Raw genomic sequence first — 20,213 nt, 5'->3', positions numbered from 1 at the left:
TACCAGCCCCGACCCGGAAAGGGCAGCACAGAACAAAGGCCCTGGGGCCAAAACCACAAAGAGCATCTTGCCTGAAGGGCACAAGGTCCACCTTGGACAAAAGACAGCCAGAGTGGGTGTGGCTCCCCAGGGCAGCCCAGGGCCCTGCACCAACATCACCTCCCAGAGGGCTCTCTGGAGGACGCCCACGGGGAAGGACTGCTCTGTTCTGCAGGCACCCGAGTGCCACAGGCACACCAGGTACAGGGCAGCACAGCAGGCTGCGGAGCTCATAATCCAGCTCCTGTTGCCCTGGTAACCAGTCCCGCCCTGACAAGGCAAGACTCCGGAAGGGTGTGCTCAGAGGCGGCCAGGTCCCTCGGCAAGTCCTCCAGGCCGCCCAGTGAGGGGAGGCGCAGCCCAGTGAAACTCCAGGGTGGGGGAGACAGGGGCTCAGGGCCCACTCGGGCCCGGGGCCAGCACGTGAGCTGGACTGAAGGCGGAGCCAGACATGAGGAAGCACGGCCGGTGGGTGCCTGGCAGGCATGGTGCCCTGGCCGAGGTCTGCCTTCCACACCAGGAGCCCCAGCCAGCAACTCCTCAGCACCCTCACCAGGCAGCCCCGGGGCAGAGGATGAACCACTGCCTTCCCAGGGCACCCAGCCTCGGGCTGCCAACCACACCCTCCTGTGCGGCTTCAGGTCAGCCTTGTCCAGCATTTGCCCAGCCAGAGACGAGTGACTCTGAAGGACTAGAAGGGCTTCAGGCCATCTGGTCCCGAGGACTCTGAGCGCCCGTCCCTCCTGCCCTAGAACGCAAGTCAACGCTCCGCTGCCGGCATCAAGAAGGTCTTGCTGGGAAGCAGTCGGCCAGGCTGAAGCATTCACACTCGGTGGCTTCACGATCTGGAGCAAGTGCCTGGCCCCCTGTGGCCTGATAACCACGGGTCACAGGCCGGCTGCCTGTGCGTGGCCCTCAGCGTGGCAGAGCTGACAGGCTGAGGGAGCGCCTTCTATGTGATACCCCAGTTGGGACCATGACCCAGGTCTCTCCAGGTAAGGTCCACCTCTTACCTCCTACCTGCCCAGGGGTCTGGTCTCCCCTGCTGGGCCAGAGGCCTGCAGTCATCTCGACCCAGGTCTCTCCAGGTAAGGTCCACCTCTTACCTCCTACCTGCCCAGGGGTCTGGTCTCCCCTGCTGGGCCAGAGGCCTGCAGTCACCTCCTGCCTTTCCAGCGCAGGGGCCCACCAGCTGATGGGGGCGTGCTGAGGACACCTTCTCCCCAACATCAAGGCATAAAGGGGAAAAATTCTTGAGGGTTTTTTTCCCCCTTCTTCTTCCTTAAAATAAACTGCCCACACGGCTGCCAATATGGGTGGCAGTGGAGATGCTTTGCGAGCTTGTTGCCAATAGCAACAAACCAAACAGGAAAAGCAGGTCTGGCCAAGTGAAACTGGCCACCAGCAAGTCTCAGCTCCAAGCACATGGCTTCCCTAAACAGAGGGAAATAAGCACCCAGCTGGATTCAGCTTCTACTGGCCAGGGGCCAGGACCACAGGGAACACTCTTTCCGTGAAGTGAGGTGTGACTTCAAACTCTTTCCATAAGGGGCTTCCTTGAGCTCTGAACAACCACAGGGTTTTTTTTCCCATTCAGCAGGGAACATGGGCTGCTGGGAAAGGACTGTGGAGGCCCACAGCCCACAGCTCATTCTGCAGCTTGGCCTACAGTAGACCAAATACACGTGGGAGCACTGGGAACGGAGAGATGCAGGCGAGGTGGGCGGAGCCTTTTGCTCACGGCTCCCTCCCCGCCCAGGGTTTCTCCACGCATCTCCCTTGAACGTGTGCCGGAAGCCGCGGGGAGCCCACGGAAAGCTGGACACAGGAAGCAGCTCTCAGGGGCAGCCCACACAAGGATGGATGACTTGAAGGCTCCATGTTCACCGGAGGAAATTATCTAGGGTTGCTTGCTTTAAAGCGAGCAGGGGCTCTGAAGAGCCACGTAGGCACAAGTGCCCTGCGGGTGTCTGTGTGAACGTGCCGCAAGGTGCTGGCCAGCAGCTGGGCCAGACCAACAAGGGAAGAGGGAACTCTGGCTCCCCGAGCAGGTCAGGGATGTGTGGGGTGAAGCCCAAATGTACGTGTGCACGTGCATGCATGTGTGCGTTCACGCGTGTGTGTGTCCGTCCAAGAGAGCCAGGGAAAGGCCCGGCCGTCCTGAGTGGTCGATGCCCCAGGGGGGAGCAGTGGAGGAAGTGCAGCTGGAGATGGGAGATGCTCTGTTTTCATTCTGAGCAAATTCTCCCAACCATTGCTTCACAAAAATTAAACTGCATGTCAGTAGCCCAAATCACCTGATGCGGAAGCTCTGATGGAAAAAGCCTCCTCCAACGTGGGGAAAGCAGGGCTGTGGTCCCCCGTCCCCATGGAAGCCCACCCTGAGCAGGGGCCCCTCGGCTCCCTCATGCCCTGCCCTCCCAGGCGGGGAAGCCAGGTACCTTGAAGGCTCTGCTGAGCACCTCCTCTCCGCCTCTGCTCCCCAGCAGGTTCACGACCACTTGCTTCCCATATTGCTCCTTGAGAAGCACCATGTGCCTGCAACAGAGCAGGGCCACGCATGATGCCATGTCCCCGCGACACACGCTGACGGCCCCGCCCTGAGGGGGCCTGCCAGGCACTGGAGGTCCTGGATGAGCTGTTCCCACGAAAGGCACTGGCCAGGAGTACACAGCACATCAAACTTCTAAACACACGTGGTATCAGGTGGAGGATACGCTGGACTTTCTGTAAAGTCCTCCATTAAACCCAGAACAGCTAACCTGGCCTTTCATTAACAGGGCCTCAGAAATGTGACGTGCGTATCTCTGAAGTTAACCCACTTCACTTGGTACCTTCTCAGAACTAGAAAAACTGGGAGGAGAGGCATCAACCTCATCAAGTTTTTCATCTAAGTGCTGCATTTCATGATGTTTAACCTCAACCAGAAGGTAGAATGAAATTTCGGTCTTTAGGAAAATTCTCTGTATACCAGAGACTATTTTTAAATACATACGTTGAAATAGCAGGGAGAGACTCTAATAGTTGTCTTTTACCAGCAGCTTTTGAAAAGTAACTTTATAATTTTAATACTGTTAGAAATATTCAAATGTAGTTTTTTTAAAAAGGGGAAATACACAATGCAAAAAGCAAATGTAAAATTAATTTAATACTGCAATCTTAACATCTAACACGAGAAAAAAATAACACACCACAATGTTAGAAGTGGTAGAATTTCATGTGATTTTAAGTTCTTTCCTTCTTTTAAACATTTTTTGTACTTTCCAAATTTCTACAGTAACATGTTTGTCTCATAAATGGAATTTTTTAAAGTTAATTATCACAAAAGAACCATTTTTAGCCCAATAAGAGAAAAAGGGACTCTCTTACTAACTCGGAGGGACAGCACTGCGCAGAGGAATGTGGATCCTGAAGTGGGCAGTTTATGTCCCTTTGCAGACAGCTGGAGACAAGCTCCGCCCCCATGAAGAAGCATTCTCCCAGGGCCATGCTCCTGGCAGCCCTGCCCTGTCTGCAGTCCCTCCCAGGGGGAGGATGCAGGGCTGGGTCAAATCTGGGAGATCAGGGCCTCCTCACAGCCGGTAGGCTGTGCACGGCCCCTGGAGCCATGCTATGTGGAAGCCCCGGGGGAAGGTGCCAGAAGAAACAACGTGTGTGGCCTGGCCCCTCTGGGCTCTTTTGGTTCCGCCTCCCCAGAGAAGGTGCATCCTGGCCTGAGGTCTGACAGGTGCAGACAGAGCAGGCCCTGCTCAGGTGGGGAGTCTGAGCTGCTCAGCGCTGAGTGTGCCCTGTGTGTAACATGCTAATGAGGGGGGCTGGTGTCACCAATCTTAAGGTAAATAAGAAGGCTGCAAGCAAGTTTAAAGTCCAAATGAAGCTTCGGCTAGAATGATTCTAACATTTTAAAAAATTACTTTGAGGACTTCCCTGGTGGTGCAGTGGTTAAGAATCCGCCTGCCAATGCAGGGGACACGGGTTCGAGCCCTGGTCCGGGAAGATCCCACATGCTGCGGAGCAACTAAGCCCACGCGCCACAACTACTGAGCCTGCGCTCTAGAGCCCACAAGCCACAACTACTGAAGCCCGCACACCTAGAGCCCATGCTCTGCAGCAAGAGAAGCCCCCGCAATGGGAAGCCCGCGGACCGCACGAAGAGCAGCCCCCACTCGCCTCAACAAGAGAAAGCCGTGCGCGGCAATGAAGACCCAACGCATCCAAAAGTAAATAAATAATAAAGTAAATTTAAAAAAAAATTACTTTGACAAGTATTTTACACCCATTAAGATTATTTTAAAATTAACATTTAGAGTAAAAAAACAAATATTTTAAAAAGCTATTAACTATTTCAAGTACAAATTACCAAGAGTTCAGGTTAGCGATGGCTTTTCTTAAGCGAGTTGTAAAACAGTAGGTGTGTAATGATCCAATTTGTGTTTTAAAAAATGAACTATGGGGACTTTCCTAGTGGCGCATTGGTTAAGAATCTGCCTGCCAATGCAGGGGACACGGGTTCGAGCCCTGGTCCGGGAAGATCGCACATACCGCGGAGTGACTAAGCCCGTGCGTCACGACTACTGAGCCTGCGAGCCACAACTACTGAGCCCACACGCCACAACTACTGAAGCCCGTGCGCCTTGAGCCTGTGTTCTGCAACAAGAGAAGCCCCCGCAATGAGAAGCCCGTGCACCGCAATGAAGAGTAGCCCCCGCTCGCCGCAACTAGAGAAAGCCCACGCGCAGCAACGAAGACCCAATGAAGCAAAAAAAAAAAAACAAAAACAAAAAAGAACTATGTATAAGTCAGAATCTTTTCTAGAACTATATATAGAAAACTAACTAACAGTGGGAATTGAGAGTTAGGGTACTTCTACGTCTTCCTTTATACCTTTCCACACTGTGACTTTTTAAAGCCTGGGAATATGTTACCTTAAAAACACAAACAAACCAGCTTAGAAATATCCTATAGTTTAGATGATCCCTTATTAACCAGGACAAATGGATAAAGCTTCAATGCAGAAGGAACTGATAAGATAAAATAATTGCAAAGTGTTACCTGAGCATTTATGAATGAACCTTCACGGAAAACTGAAAGCAAGTAAACATTCCATTTTGTAAGCTGCCTTTTTGTATAAAGAACCAAAGTAAAAAGCAGATTCAGATTCCAGATTTGGGGTCTCCCATTTCCCATGGCACCCTGGCTCCTGTACTACTGTCTGATGGAAGGAAAGACAACAGACTCCGGATGCGGCCGGAGGACCCTACCTGTCGAAAGCAGGGGCGTTGGCTTCCAGGCCTCTGTTGAGTCTCAGATGATGGGAACCCACCTAAATCAAAGAGAAAGGACACCGGTGACTCCTCCCGCCCTGCGAACCCAGTACGCGATGGCCTTCCCACTCGCCCTCTTGCTGCCAGCCAGGCCACACGTAGGAGCCACTCGGCCCCTCCATGGCCAATGTACAGCTCAGGACGGCCGGGCCCTGAATGCAGGTCCTGCAGCCTGCGTCTGGCTCTGCTTCAGCCCCGTCCTAACTGCAGCACGGACCACGCCGGCTGGGCTCTTCTACAAACAGAAGACAAACTTCAGGGTAAGACCATGAGGCCCACATCAGATCCACAAACCCTTCTGTGGTGCAGAGGTAAGGCTAAGCCAACCGGGAGAAAGAAACCGCTTCCAGTCTCTTCTGCAACTCCAGGGATCTTGACTGCCCCTAAAATCTGAGCTGTCATGACTACCTGCAAACGACCTTGCCTTATTGTTTAGAACTACCTATTTAACACTGGAAGCTTAAAAAACAAACTTAAAACTACTTATTGTTATTGCCTGAGGGGACTCTCTCTGAACAGATCTGGGACAATCTGAACATCGAATAATGTAAGGACACAGGGAGGGTGGGAGGGACGGAGACGCAAGAGGGAAGAGATAGGGGGACATATGTATAACTGATTCACTTTGTTATAAAGCAGAAACTAACACACCATTGTAAAGCAATTATACTCCAATAAAGATGTTAAAAAATAAATAAATAATGTAAGGACAGCAGTGGATTATGACCTGATGAATAAAATAGGAATCCATGAATCTATACAGATGAGAGCTGGATGGATGGGTGGATGAGTGGATGGACAGATGGATGGGTGGGCAGGTGCATGGGTAGGTGGCTACCTGGGTAGATGGCTAGCCGGGGGGCGCGTGTGGGACAGGGAGAAGAGAGGGTTCTTCCTTACGGAAAATACCAACTGATAAACATGGAGGGAATGGTGGAAAATCATCATCTTATATCAATCATAGTAAAAACTTATTCAGCAAAAATCATCCATTGGCCATAAATCTTGGGGGAAAATTTGATGAGGAGTAGGGTACTTGCATGGTCTCAAAGTGTCTCCATAAATCACTTGTTAGTTGAAAAGTAAAACATATTGGGCTTCCCTGGTGGCGCAGTGGTTGAGAGTCCGCCTGCCGATGCAGGGGACACGGGTTCGTGCCCCGGTCTGGGAAGATCCCACATGCCGCGGAGCGGCTGGGCCCGTGAGCCATGGCCGCTGAGCCTGCGCGTCCGGAGCCTGTGCTCCGCAACGGGAGAGGCCACAGAGGTGAGAGGCCCACGTACCGCAAAAAAAAAAAAAAAAAAAAAAAATCATATTGGGCTTCCCTGGTGGCGCAGTGGCTGAGAGTCCGCCTGCCGATGCAGGGGACACGGGTTCGTGCCCCGGTCTGGGAAGATCCCACGTGCCGCGGAGCAGCTGGGCCCGTGAGCCATGGCTGCTGGGCCTGCGCGTCCGGAGCCTGTGCTCCGCGACGGGAGAGGCCACAACAGTGAGAGGCCCGCGTACCGCAAAAAAACAACAACACATATTAAGCATAAGTGGAGAAACTGAAGAACACCTTGCCCAAGTTTTCAAAACTAACATCACTAATGAGGGGCAGAGGGACACTGGGGACTTCCAGATGGGAAGGACCTCTGAGAAGGACACGGTCGATCGGCATTCTGGCCAGGGATCAGTACCCCGAGCCTGGTCATAATGAAATACCAGGAAACTCCCAGATGAGGAACATTCAATTTACAGAAAAAGAAGACCTACATTCTCCAAAAACATCAACTTCAGGAAAGACAGAAAGGCAGAGGAACTGGTCCAGATTAAAGGAGACTGGAAATGTGAGAACTAAATGCAGGATGTGATGCTGGCCTGGATCCTGGACTGAAGGGGGAAAGGAGCCACGATGGACACTAATTACTGAGAAAATTGATAAACCTGGAATATAGGCTGCAGATCTGATTAAAGTCCTGTGTCCACGTTAAATTTCCTGAATGTGTACCTACCCTGTGGTGATGTAAGAGAATATATTTGCTCCTTGGGAAAACATCCTGAAACATTAACAAGTAAACAGACTAAACAGATGTATGCAACCTACTCTCAAGTGATTCAGAAATAAATAAAGCATAGGTGTGTGTGGCAAGATGTTAACATTGAGTGAATCCGGGTAATGATGTGTAAGGGTCCTTTCCACCGTTCTTACAACTTTTCTGTAGGTCTGAAATCATTTCAAGATAAAAAGTTTCTTCAAAGGTACTGCTCAGTTTTGCTTGGTATTGAAGGTTGTAAAGTGGTGTCCTTGGATTCATCCATATCATCAGATGTAGATATTACTGAACATGGGAGAAGCATTATTTTATGACCCTTAACATTGCAGATAATACCTCTGTCCCTCTCCATACGTGAGGAAAGTACCCATCTAGAAAACTAGTGTCTCAGCAATAGATTTAGAAATTACTGGGATTAGGTCTGTCCACATAAATGACTCTACAAATAAAGTCTGTAGTCCCTTCTGGTCCTAAGAAACGTTGGTCACGAAGGAAATGAGCCAGTAAACTAAGGCATCGAAAAGGAGGCATCTTGCTCTTAACTGTGGGTGCTCCTAAGAAAGGCTCAACCCAAACACCTTCATCTTGTGTGTATTCTGCCCTCCTTTCCTGACGGCCATTGACACCTGGCTGACGAAATGCCAGTTACTTAACCCCCAAAACCATCACAGCCCCTGAGCTCCCAGAAGACGGTCATGTCCTGCACCCAAGGCAGGTCAGCCCGTCTTTCTTCTGAACTTACAAGGAAGGTGCCGGCGGAAAGCGAGTCCACGCTCCTCCAGCCACCCTCTGAGGGGACCCTGAGCCCCGGGGGCCACTTGCTCCACGTCTGCCTGTCAGTCACCGCAAGAAATCCCCCCTGGCTTCAGGAAGAAGGTACGGCTGTTTTCAGACTCACTCCCATGGGAGCAAGTAAGAGAATCAGAAAATGGTTCGGGGCGCAGAAGCTTCATCTCTGGCTCTAAACTTCCCCTGAGATAAGAATTACCTAAGTCCCGTTACGAACTGCATAACCCATGCAGGCCTGAGTTAGTGAGCCTGACACCTGGGTCCACACGGCACTGGGTGCTGTGGAGATGGCAAAGGGACGGGAGACCCTGAATTCCCGTCCCTGGCTGACTCCCACCAACTGGGTCGCTGTGCAAAGACCCCAAAACACACGTAAGTGTTTCTAACGAGTCTGCATGACTGCATCTGCAGGACTCGGGGAAGCTGGGGGCCAGTCAGGAGGCAGCAGCCCACAGCAGGAGAGGACACGGCCCAGCCCCGGGACAGGGCACGGCCCTTCGGATGCCTCGGCCCTTTCTCCCTCACCCAGACTCTCTGGAAGGACCCTTGGAGGCGTGTTTCCATCCCCACAGCAGTCAGTCCAACGTCACTGCTGATGACACTAAGGGCACCACCCACAGTGAATGACCAGGGCAGTAAATGGGCAGAAAGGATCCCTGACTCCAGTGGTTCTCAAAGTGTGGTCCCCGGACCGGCAGCATCAGTGTGCCCTGAGAGCTTGTTAGAAATGCAGATGTGAGGGCCCACCTCAGACCTACTGAATGAAGGTCTCCAGGGGTGGGGCCAGGAACCTGTGTTTTAACAAGTACCCAGGTGACTCCTGCACAAGGTGGCTCACATCTGCACACACACGCCCCCCATGCTACAGTCTGAGAGGTGCTGGTTTCCACCTAATCATCGTCGTCGTTCCCTTTTTGCTGGGGGTTTGAATGCCTGTGAGGGGACAAGGCAGCGGGACGAGAGCAGCCCGGGGGTCTGTGTCTACACCCGCACACAGGGCACCCTGCCCACAGCCATGTCCCCTCCGCCTCCTAAGTGGACGGGGCGTGGGCAGAAGGGGGGCCTCGGACACTCTCCGGGAGGTCATTCGTCCATCAGCTCGACACCCCGTTAGTCCAGCTGCCTAAGGCCGCACGTCCCGACACTGACCTGAATCTCTCCTCTCTGGTGTCACCTAGTCCTGAGGCCACAGTCTGTCAGAGCCTCAGGGAGCAGCTTCACGCGGGGCTGAAATGAAACCGCTGCTGGCCCCGGCACTCAGGAACTGACCGCGCTGCTTTTTTTAGTCTCCCTCCTCCCCTGGCCAGGTGGACATCAGCCACTCACTCCTGTCCGGTCCCTAAAGTCAGAGGTTCAATCCCAAAGATTCCAGGCTGAGCCTGAGGGAGTGGCTGGAAGAATAATGCCTGGCTGAGTCCGCACAGAGCCTCCCTGAGCACTTGAGAGGGTCCCAGGGCCACAGACGGCATCTCCGGACCTCTCCCTCCCCCTCCATGGCCTCCCCTAGTTAAAGCCAGCAGCATCTCTGACCTGGATCCATGCCAGCGTCCCACCTGGTGTCCTTACCTTCCATCTTCTTCCTCCAAACTCCAAAGCTTACTTAGGCCTCATCACCCACCCCCTGAACCCTTTAGCGCAGCGTCCAGAGCGCGCAGAGCCAGCTCCTCCCGGCTCACAAGCCATGGTACAGACACCTCTTCCCAGCTCCGAGTTCAAGCTGTTGGCTTGAAATCAGCTCTGATGGGAGTATTTACACCACGGAAATGGGCAAATGCTACAAACCAAAACTTCTCCCTCCTGGCCCCAAAAAAACTGTTTTACCAGCATAACCTTGAGTGATTCCCAAGCCTTCTGCACACTGGAGTCATCTAAGGGTCTTCAAAACAGTACTGATGCCTGCTCCCACCTGCAGACGTGCTGATGTAACTGGGATGGCAGGCACCCGGAGTGCCAGGAATTTTATGAGCTGCCCAGGTGATTCTAATGTGCAGCAGTTTGGGCACCACCGGGGTAAAAGTCAAACTCCTTAGCGTAACATACAAAACCCATGTTCATCTGGGCCTCACCAGCCTCTCCAGTCTCACCTTTCACCAGGACCCCTGTCCCCCATGCCCGGGCTGCAGGGAGCACAGCCAGCACAGGTCCCCAGATGTGCTCTGACGCAGCGGTTGCAACACCTGCATCTGTGGTTCCCTCTGCAGGCTGCCTTCCTGGTCTGGGTGATTCCACCCAATCCCTCTCAGGTCAGTTCAGACACCCACCCCTGCAGCCTGAGTGGCCTGTCCGTCCCCAGAGCTGCCACAGGGATCTCAGCCTTCCTCTCTCCCAGCTCTAGTCGTACAACACGGTTATGTCCTGTCACCTCCACCCCAAAGTCGGGGGCGACATCTGATGTCAGGTGCCTACATGTACCAGGTGCTTGATGAGTGTCTGTGGGATGAATAAATGGCTTCCCCGGGGTGTGTATGAGGCCTGGGAAGTGGAAGAGCCTACAGGACTGGTGCTTGTGCCGCACATGAATGCAAAAACGTGAGGACACTGTCACTACACCGCATGGTGTCCTCGTGGGGCCTTCACAGGAAACTCCTACTCCGCTTGCAGGACGCAAAGAGCCGTGCTTCTCCTGATGCAAATGCCAACTTGTGCTTTTTGTCTCTTACATGCTATAACTTACGTTATTAATACCATTAACAGCCACCTTTTTTAGTACTTTTTAGATTCTAGATACTGAGCTAAATTCTAATACATCCTATGATATTTAATCCTCTCCATAACCCTAGGAGATTGTTATCGTCAATCCCATTTTACAGAAGAGTAAACTAAGGCTATTTATCATCTGCACAACCTATTAACAAGATAAAGATGAACTGCTAAAGATACATGGTTGCTGGAAATGCAGTCAGGATCCAGGAGTTTGTAAGGAAGGCACTACGCCCGTGATAACGTGCAGACAAATCATCATCCCACGGTCCTCTCTGAGCACCTCCGTGCCCCAACCCCGGCGGGGCTCATCCACTCCCTTGGGGTAACTGCAAAAGGGCGAAGGCGCAACACTGCAACTTAAAAAGCAGCTATTTACCCCCAAATCTTTGCACTTTTCATCTAACATAAGTGAAGAAGGAGGGGGAATTTTTCAAAATAGAGAAAAACAACCAGGACTGCTCATCAGGCTTGCTATTGATAGTTCGGGTAGGGTGACTGAAAGTTGCCCTCCTGTGCCCTAGGAAGATGACCTCATCTCTCTTTGATGAGGGATTGTATTTAGAGGATAAACACGGGTATCAAACCCAAAGGTTAGCAAATCCTTAAGATTCATGAACGCTAAAGCCTTTTGAAACTTATTTTGAAGAAACCACGGAGGCTGTGGAAGAGGCTTAACAAGTGTTATGAGTCTAAAAGATGCTACAGCTACAGAAAAGCAAGCCACCCAAGGTCCATGCATGCGGACCCAAGTCAGACTGGGGGACAGGTGTTCCCATGCAGGGTCAGGCTGTGTCTGGAGCACCAGAGGAGTCAAGCTGGAGACCAAAATTAAAGAGGGGACTGACAAGTTTTGTCTTGTTTTTAGAAGAGGGAGACCAGAGTGTGGAGAGTCCTAGAAATAAGACAGAAATGGCCAAAGGAAGGCCCTGGAGAAGACGAAATGGAGAAAGGGGGGACCACGAAGGTTCCTGAAGGTCTGAGAATTCAGACTTGGTGTGGCACGTCCCCTGGAACACCCTGTAGAGACAGACGGTGTGCAAAGCAAGGAGAAACTAGCTAATAATAATAATAATGGAGCCATCCCAAACTGCGTGAGGGTAAAACAGATGAATTTCAAAGGGTCCTTCCCAAATTCTAATACTCTATCATAACCATCTCCCAGTTTGGGGGTTTCTTACAAATCAAAGGAAAACTCCAAATCTAAAGAAAATCAAGTTTCAAATCCCCTTTGAGAATGTCCCGAATAGGCAAATTATAGAGACAGAAAGTAGAACAGTTGCCCAGGCCTCGGGGAGGGAATGGGGGGTGACCACTGATGGGCCCATGGTTTTCTTAGTGGTGATGAAAGTGTTCTAACATTAGATGATGGTGATGGTTACACAACTCTGCGAATGCATTGAAAACCATAGAATTGTACACTTTATATGGGTGAGGTTTAGGTATGCAAATTACATCTCAGTAGAGCTGTTTAAAAACAAAGCTCTCTTGGGATGGCCTCCAGAGGAGATCTCCACCCATCCTCAGGGGTGCACCCTTCTGCCACCACTTAATGCCATCAGCTGCTGCACACGTCTTAGCTGTTCCTTTCTCGTGGAAACAATGAATGTTAATTGAGCTTTTGCCCACAGAACTGAGACACTCATCCACCCGTCTCACCTAAGGGCTGACAAGGTTCCTTTCCACGGCTTCCAACCGCACGATGACAGCATGAGGACAAAGTGCCCACGGCTGAGGCTGGGTCAAGTCAAGGGCGGGTGAGACCCAGCGCGTCAAACACTCCAAGAGCCTGGCAGGTGGCCCTGGGCCTCTCTAGCCACCGGCTGGTGACCCAGCCACCGTCACACAGAGCGCTCGGGAAGGAGAGCCAAGGCGACGCAGGCTTGGGCACAGGGGTCTCCTGAGGGCACCCACGTCCCCTCCAGCCAGGCGGGAACACCGGGATCGGTGTGGAGGAATCAGGTCCCCTCGGCCGTGACCCTCCCAGGTAGGAAAGCAGTGTGCCCCTCCACTGACGACAGACGTGCTCTTGGACCCACACCCTGAACTCGTCCCAGGAGACAGAAGGCCAAATACCTCTGGCACCGGCCAGTGCCCTGTTGGGACGGCAAGGAGTATTTTTAGAAATCACATGAAAGCTCCGCGCAGTTGGCACGCGGTCCCACAACAAGCACCTCCAAACGCCAGACCTGCCACACGGCCGCTGGGGCCCCCAAAACCTTTCAAAGCTTTCCAGGAGAGTCGCGACTCTCTAAAGACATCTTAGGGGGCCTTCCCTGGTGGCGCAGTGGTTGAGAGTCCGTCTGCCGATGCAGGGGATGCAGGTTCGTGCCCCGGTCCGGGAAGATCCCACATGCCGCGGAGCGGCTGGGCCCGTGAGCCACGGCCGCTGAGCCTGCGCGTCCAGAGCCTGTGCTCCGCAACGGGAGAGGCCACAACAGCGAGAGGCCCACGTACCGCAAAAAAAAAAAAAAAGACATCTTAGGCCACGCTCTCAACACACTGAACTTGGGTCTAAGTGAAGGTAACTGCAATCACACGATGTGGTCCACTTACTTGCAAAGACCTTTCACCTCACCAGTGTCATCAGTGAGCTCGAGATCGGAAAATCACACAACGTGTATGTCTCTGCGTACGACACCACACACATGCGCACACACACACACACGTGCACGCTCACACACACGTGCACACACACTGTGACAACTCAGCTCAATCCAACTGGGCTGGGGAAAAAGACCAGAAACTGCCATGAAAGAAATATGACTAAAAGAAACAACTCACAGCCGTTTAGAAGAGAAGAGACACACGCGGACAGGCTTTTTATTACCTACCTGAAGCCCTGGCTGCTCCCAAAACAGCGGAACGGAGCCTCTGATCTGAACAAAAGACGACACTCCATCATCCATGTAGATCATCTACACCACAAGGAGACAGAAAGGGAAAGGTATTCTTCAATGAAACCGAATGTCCTGGGGCCGGTAACGGGATCCGGCTGCCTGAGACCCGACACCAGCCAGAGCGAAGGGCGATGGCGGGCTTGAGCGCCCTCTGCCCCTCTCCCAGCCTGGCCGAGCGGCTCCCCGCCCCGCAGGCCGGCGCTCACAGGCTTGCTCCGCTGCCCCCCAGCCTCCGAGGAGGAGGGTGTGGGTGGATGGAAATCCCACAACCTGAGCGACCTCCCCGAAAAGCCCAGCAGTCCCCTCCCCACCAATTTTAGGAACAGAGGCAAATGGGCTCTGGGATTTAACTAAGACCTTCCTGGGAGCCCTCTACTGTCACCCTGTCAACTGGTGAAGTAGCAGACAGCGACTGGGAAGGGACTGGGGGAAACGAACCAGCTGCAGCCCAAAGCCCTAGTTAGCTGCACTAGTCGGTCCTGCACTTGACAATGCAAGTCAAGACTTGACCTGAACTCACAGTTGGTCCTGGCCCTACACCACTGTGTTCTTGAACGTGTCAGGGAGTCCACACACACACACACACACACACACACACACACACACACACAGCCTCCACAAACTTCCAGGGTGACAGCACCTGCACAGACACAGACCATCCGTTACAAGTTAAGGAATGTATCTCCTTCCTACCCCACACACAGTTCTTCCAGGCTGTACCAACTCCTCACCCGTCTGCAGGCCCTTACTGATGCTCTAGTGCCAGGGAGGTCTAAAGGGACAAAAAGTACAGTCCCCAGCATCACGAGGGTGAGGGCTGCGGCAGCTATCAGATGCTGCCCTTTATCTGAGTAACTCTACCCTGGCCTGGCAGGGCTGGCCTCAGGCGATGCTACTGGCCCTTTCCATTTCTTAGCGGCCTGCTCCCTTACAGGGCAGCTTTCCATGCGGCTAGATCACGCTCAGATCACACATGCATTAGTAATTCTGCAGTGGAGGACCTGAATATTAGACCGAAGGTTCCCTGAACTTCAGGAATTACATGAGCCTGGGAGTCATAATGTTGAGCTGAAACTCTATCCTTTAATCTCCAAAGGAAAAAAATGTACTGGGTGAAGAACTCGTCTGTTTTCAGATACTGATCACCAGCAAATTGGTTACGCTCCATTATTCCACTGACAAAAGCAGAAGAAAGTGGCGGCTATGTAAGCTACTGCGGGGAGCACAGGCTACTGCGAGATTAAAGGTATACAGCCTCCCTGCCTGTGTCCACATTGCTGAGAGTCACCAATTCAGCCAATATCCCTATGTAAAGACAACTCATAACAGTGCCCGGGACCTGACGGAAGCTAAGGAACGATTACCCTTCACTTTACTTAATACGTGCTAAAAGCGCTACTTCCGGCATTAGACCACGCCCCTCTCGAGCTGGAACTTAACACAGAACCGGCTTCAGAAAAACACCGACAAGCGGTCCCAGCACTCCGGACCCCACCCCCGGGGCAGAAAGAAAAGATGCCTCCAGATTTCTCTATTCCTCCTCCCACATGAAAATATTCTAGTTCTGTGCCCACCCTATCACCAGGAACACCCACCTCTTTGTTCCCGAGGTGGTAGGACCACCCCCATCATCACACAGTAGTGATGGATTTAAAGTGCTTTCCTTTCTGGGCGAAAGAACACAGGTTTTAAAACTAGCGGGAGCTTCAACACCTGGCCTGACCTCACCGAGGCAGTTTTAACAGAGGGCACTTGGGGGCCCTGGGGGGGGAGGGACAGGATGGAGAGTGAACGCAGGTCAGCACGTGAGCTCTGGGACACCGCCGACCCGGGTCCCACTCCCCTCTGCCCAGCGGGGTGACCCAGGCTCTGTTCCTTAACCACCTCCTGCCTCGGTTTCCCTCTCTCAACGGAGTTAGCGTCACCTGATCACAGAGGGGTGACGTGCCGTGAAGCAAAGGAGGGAGCGTTCTGGGGCCCAGGGCGGTCACTCCTTCCCGTTCAGCTCGGAAAAGCCTCCTGCCCCGCAGAACATGGGAACAGGGTTCAGGCCGCGGGCAGGAGAGGGGATCTAGGAGGGGACAGACAGAGGTGGGAGGGAAACGCAGAGCAGGAGGGGCTTCAGGAAGGGGGAGCCACCGCGGCGTGTGGCTCGAGGCCAGGCCTGGCACCGAGCGCGCCCCTTTCACAGAGTGGGGGAGCAGCAGCCCAACAACCGTAACGAGAAAGGGACAAAGCAGGAAGCCTCGCCACTGGAGAGAGACACTTTTCTCCACAAGGCTTTTTGCTGAACTTCTGGTCCAGGATGAGGTGTTTGCAAACCAATTCCTTCCAGGTCTGCATTCCCGGGAGGACACTCACGGTCATCCTAACCTCCCTGATGAACCAGGGGCCTTATCTTCAGTAGCCAAATCGTTATCTTTTGTTTTCTTTGGGTAAATGAGGGGACTTTCTGTGCCGCGAGTCATGGCGGCAGAGCGAGCCCACCAGGTGGGACTCCCAGCAGAGCCGAAAAGACTGCAGACTCCGCCCAGGGAGACCAAGATGCCGTCCACACCTGCGCACACATGCATCTACACAACACAAATGTGCACACAACATATACGTGTGTGCACACGAGCAAATACACAACACACATATGCCTGCACGCCCACACAAAACCCCCCTACCCACAAACGGGCACACATACACAGCCTGCCTTGGAGGAGAAAGACTGTTCTCTTAGGGAAAAACATAAAAGCAAGGCAGGAGTGGATGGTTTGAAAACACCTCCCTTTTCTGGCTCCCTGAGAGTTAGTCTCCACGTCAGGGATCCAGCCTGCTCCGTCTCGCGCCATCGCTGGTCTGAATGACAGAGGCAAGCAGCCCGTCAGCCGCCCTCGCGCCTCTGCTACAGGACCTCCCCTCCCCAGTGGCTGAGGTCTCAGTCCCTTAGCAGAGGGCACAGGCTGGAGGTGACCTGCAGGCAACACAAGAGGGGCCAAGCTGCCCCAGCCAATGCTCCTTCCTGCCGCGGGCTCAGTACCAATGTCCTCAAGTTGCTGCCTGCACCCTCAGGTGCAGACATGAGGTTTCAGATCCTGCCATTTCTCTAAATGCCAGGTCACGAAGCAGGCGACGCCTCGTGTCTTCCTCTTCCTCCGTGGTTCTCCACCTCCCAGGGTCCTCCTCCAAGACTCTCCACCTCCCAGCATCCTCATCCAAGACTCCCCACCTCCCAGCGTCCTCATCCAAGACTCCCCATCTCCCAGCGTCCTCGTCCAAGACTCCCCACCTCCCAGCGTCCTCGTCCAAGACTCCTCACCTCCTAGCGCCCTCCTCCAAGACTCCCCACCTCCCAGCGCCCTCCTCCAAGACTCCCCACCTCCCACCGTCCTCCTCCAAGACTCCCCACCTCCCAGAGTCCTCCTCCAAGACTCCCCACCTCCCTGGGTCCTCCTCCAAGACTCCCCAGCTCCCAGCGTCCTCCTCCAAGACTCCCCACCTCCCAGGGCCCTCCTCCAAGACTCCCCACCTCCCAGAGTCCTCCTCCAAGACTCCCCACCTCCCTGGGTCCTCCTGCAAGACTCCCCACCTCCCAGCGTCCTCCTCCAAGACTCCCCACCTCCCAGAGTCCTCCTCCAAGACTCCCCACCTCCCTGGGTCCTCCTGCAAGACTCCCCACCTCCCTGGGTCCTCCTCCAAGACTCCCCACCTCCCAGCGTCCTCCTCCAAGACTCCCCACCTCCCAGCGTCCTCCTCCAAGACTCCCCACCTCCCAGCGTCCTCCTCCAAGACTCCCCACCTCCCAGCGTCCTCCTCCAAGACTCCCCACCTCCCTGGGTCCTCCTGCAAGACTCCCCACCTCCCAGCGTCCTCCTGCAAGACTCCCCACCTCCCAGCGTCCTCCTCCAAGACTCCCCACCTCCCTGGGTCCTCCTCCAAGACTCCCCACCTCCCTGGGTCCTCCTGCAAGACTCCCCACCTCCCAGGGTCCTCCTCCAAGACTCCCCACCTCCCAGCGTCCTCCTCCAAGACTCCCCACCTCCCAGGGCCCTCCTGCAAGACTCCCCACCTCCCTGGGCCCTCCTGCAAGACTCCCCACCTCCCAGCGTCCTCCTCCAAGACTCCCCACCTCCCTGGGTCCTCCTGCAAGACTCCCCACCTCCCAGCGTCCTCCTCCAAGACTCCCCACCTCCCAGCGTCCTCGTCCAAGACTCCTCACCTCCCAGCGTCCTCCTCCAAGACTCCCCACCTCCCTGGGTCCTCCTGCAAGACTCCCCACCTCCTAGCGTCCTCCTCCAAGACTCCCCACCTCCCAGCGTCCTCCTGCAAGACTCCCCACCTCCCAGGGCCCTCCTGCAAGACTCCCCACCTCCCTGGGCCCTCCTGCAAGACTCCCCACCTCCCAGCGTCCTCCTCCAAGACTCCCCACCTCCCTGGGTCCTCCTGCAAGACTCCCCACCTCCCAGCGTCCTCCTCCAAGACTCCCCACCTCCCAGCGTCCTCGTCCAAGACTCCTCACCTCCCAGCGTCCTCCTCCAAGACTCCCCACCTCCCTGGGTCCTCCTGCAAGACTCCCCACCTCCCAGGGTTCTCCTCCAAGACTCCCCACCTCCTAGCGTCCTCCTCCAAGACTCCCCACCTCCCAGCGTCCTCCTGCAAGACTCCCCACCTCCCTGGGTCCTCCTGCAAGACTCCCCACCTCCCAGGGTCCTCCTGCAAGACTCCCCACCTCCCAGCGTCCTCCTCCAAGACTCCCCACCTCCCAAGGTCCTCCTCCAAGACTCCCCACCTCCCAGGGTCCTCCTCCAAGACTCCCCACCTCCCAGGGTTCTCCTCCAAGACTCCCCACCTCCTAGCGTCCTCCTCCAAGACTCCCCACCTCCCAGCGTCCTCCTGCAAGACTCCCCACCTCCCTGGGTCCTCCTGCAAGACTCCCCACCTCCCAGGGTCCTCCTCCAAGACTCCCCACCTCCCAGCGTCCTCCTCCAAGACTCCCCACCTCCCAAGGTCCTCCTCCAAGACTCCCCACCTCCCAGGGTCCTCCTCCAAGACTCCCCACCTCCCAGCGTCCTCCTCCAAGACTCCCCACCTCCCAGGGCCCTCCTCCAAGACTCCCCACCTTGCAGGGTCCTCCGCTAGCACACAGGCCTCTCCCTGCCCTCCCTTGCTCTGCTGTCTTTCCTTCTCTCTCCAGGTAGGAGGCTCACAGCTGAGCACTGACCACTTACCGTGGGAGGCACCCCCGAGGGCCAGCTGGTCTGTCTCCTCCCTGCTGTGACCCCACCCGGCAGGCTCCCGCTCAGACTCAGCTGAGGGGCTCAGGACGTGCATCTGTGTTGCCGACGAGGACACCCCTGTATCGGCTCTGGGAAACGACCCCTCCCCTGGGGTCACCTTCTCCTCCACACGCCAGGGCGGTCACGCTGTTTGGGGGCCCTGCTGGTGTGACTCGTCCGGCTCCTCCCTCCCGTGGTGGAGAGCACGGGGTCCCTGGGGAGCAGACTGAAACGCACGCGCCCCACGAGGAACTGCTTTGGGTGCAAGCCCACGACCTCCTGCCCCATGTGTGTCTGTGAAAACGAAATCACCGTGGGGCTCACTTGCAGCCTCTGGGTCCCGGCAGGACAGCAGCTGGTGATGTCTGGCTGACTGTCAGCTCATCCGCTGCTCCTGGGAGCAAAGTCGGGGCGAGGGCGTCATCCCGAGAGCAGCGCGGAGGAAGAAAGGGAGGAAAAGCACAAACCCGGAAGCCCACAAAGCTCACAGGAGCCAAGAAACCCCTCCCCGCGCCCAAGAAGGGAGGCAGGTGCCGGCAATTTAAGTAACAGGGTGGGCTGCAGGAGCGGGGGGAGGGGGCAGGGCGCTGCGGGCTCTAAGGCCTCGCGGGCCGGCCGCACGCTGCTGGAGGGGACAGGGTCCCTGCCTCCGAGCACATACACGGGGCAGGCAGGAGACAAGCGCAAGTCACCAGGCACACTTAGAACAACCAGAGCAGAGGCCCAACCCTAGTCTGTAGAAAAACGAGAAGAGCAAGGACAATAGGGAGATTGTTCATAAAGCTAAACGCGGTGCATTGAAAGCACAGTCCTGACCTGTTAATGTCAGGTTATGTCCTTGTGTTGGATTGAATTGTGGCCCCCCTCAAAAAGATATGTTGAAGGGGTTTCCCTGGTGGCACAGTGGTCGGGAAGTCCGCCTGCCGGTGCAGGGGACGCGGGTTCGTGCCCCGGTCTGGGAAGATCCCACATGCCGTGGAGCGGCTGGGCCTGTGAGCCATGGCCGCTGAGCCTGCGTGTCCGGAGCCTGTGCTCCGCAACGGGAGAGGCCACAACAGTGAGGGGCCCGCGTACCGCAAAAAACAACAGTATGTTGAAAGCCTAACCCCCAACACCTGGGAATGTGACCTTACTTGGAGATAAGAGCCGTTGCAGATGCAATTA

The 20,213-nt window shown here is 54.8% G+C and overlaps 2 protein-coding genes across 7 annotated transcripts in view; both read right to left on the bottom strand.

Annotated features, from left to right (window-relative positions):
* SYNJ2 (synaptojanin 2) overlaps window positions 1-20,213 on the bottom strand; it is a 100,046-nt gene that overhangs the window by 31,566 nt on the left and 48,267 nt on the right. For all 6 annotated transcript variants that reach the window (XM_030853052.2, XM_060283876.1, XM_060283875.1 and 3 more), the window contains exons 5-7: window positions 13,723-13,806; window positions 5,301-5,362; window positions 2,481-2,577 (exon numbers count right to left, since the gene is read on the bottom strand). In XM_030853052.2, the coding sequence (XP_030708912.2) occupies window positions 2,481-2,577; window positions 5,301-5,362; window positions 13,723-13,806 (243 nt within the window). The remainder of the gene's footprint in view (window positions 1-2,480; window positions 2,578-5,300; window positions 5,363-13,722; window positions 13,807-20,213) is intronic.
* Window positions 17,089-19,104, bottom strand: LOC132593408 (involucrin-like). The gene is made up of 3 exons (XM_060283951.2): window positions 18,413-19,104; window positions 18,053-18,262; window positions 17,089-17,812 (listed from the first exon to the last, which is right to left on the bottom strand). The coding sequence occupies exons 1-3, from the start codon at window positions 19,102-19,104 to the stop codon at window positions 17,089-17,091; spliced, it is 1,626 nt and encodes a 541-aa protein (XP_060139934.2).

Source organism: Globicephala melas, chromosome 14 (genome assembly GCF_963455315.2).
Source record: "Globicephala melas chromosome 14, mGloMel1.2, whole genome shotgun sequence".
NCBI lineage: Eukaryota > Metazoa > Chordata > Mammalia > Artiodactyla > Delphinidae > Globicephala > Globicephala melas.
Note: the sequence above shows the minus strand (reverse complement) of the source record. Positions and strands in the feature narration are given on the sequence as shown.

Excerpts from the sequence above, each read along its gene's own strand:
- LOC132593408 (XM_060283951.2), bottom strand. The coding sequence starts at position 19,104 with ATGCACGTCCTGAGCCCCTCAGCTGAGTCTGAGCGGGAGCCTGCCGGG. Across the intron at positions 18,263-18,412 it reads TTGCAGGAGGACGCTGGGAG|GTGGGGAGTCTTGGAGGAGG; the intron begins GTGGGGAGTCTT and ends GGACGCTGGGAG. Across the intron at positions 17,813-18,052 it reads TTGGAGGAGGACGCTAGGAG|GTGGGGAGTCTTGGAGGAGG; the intron begins GTGGGGAGTCTT and ends GGGCCCTGGGAG.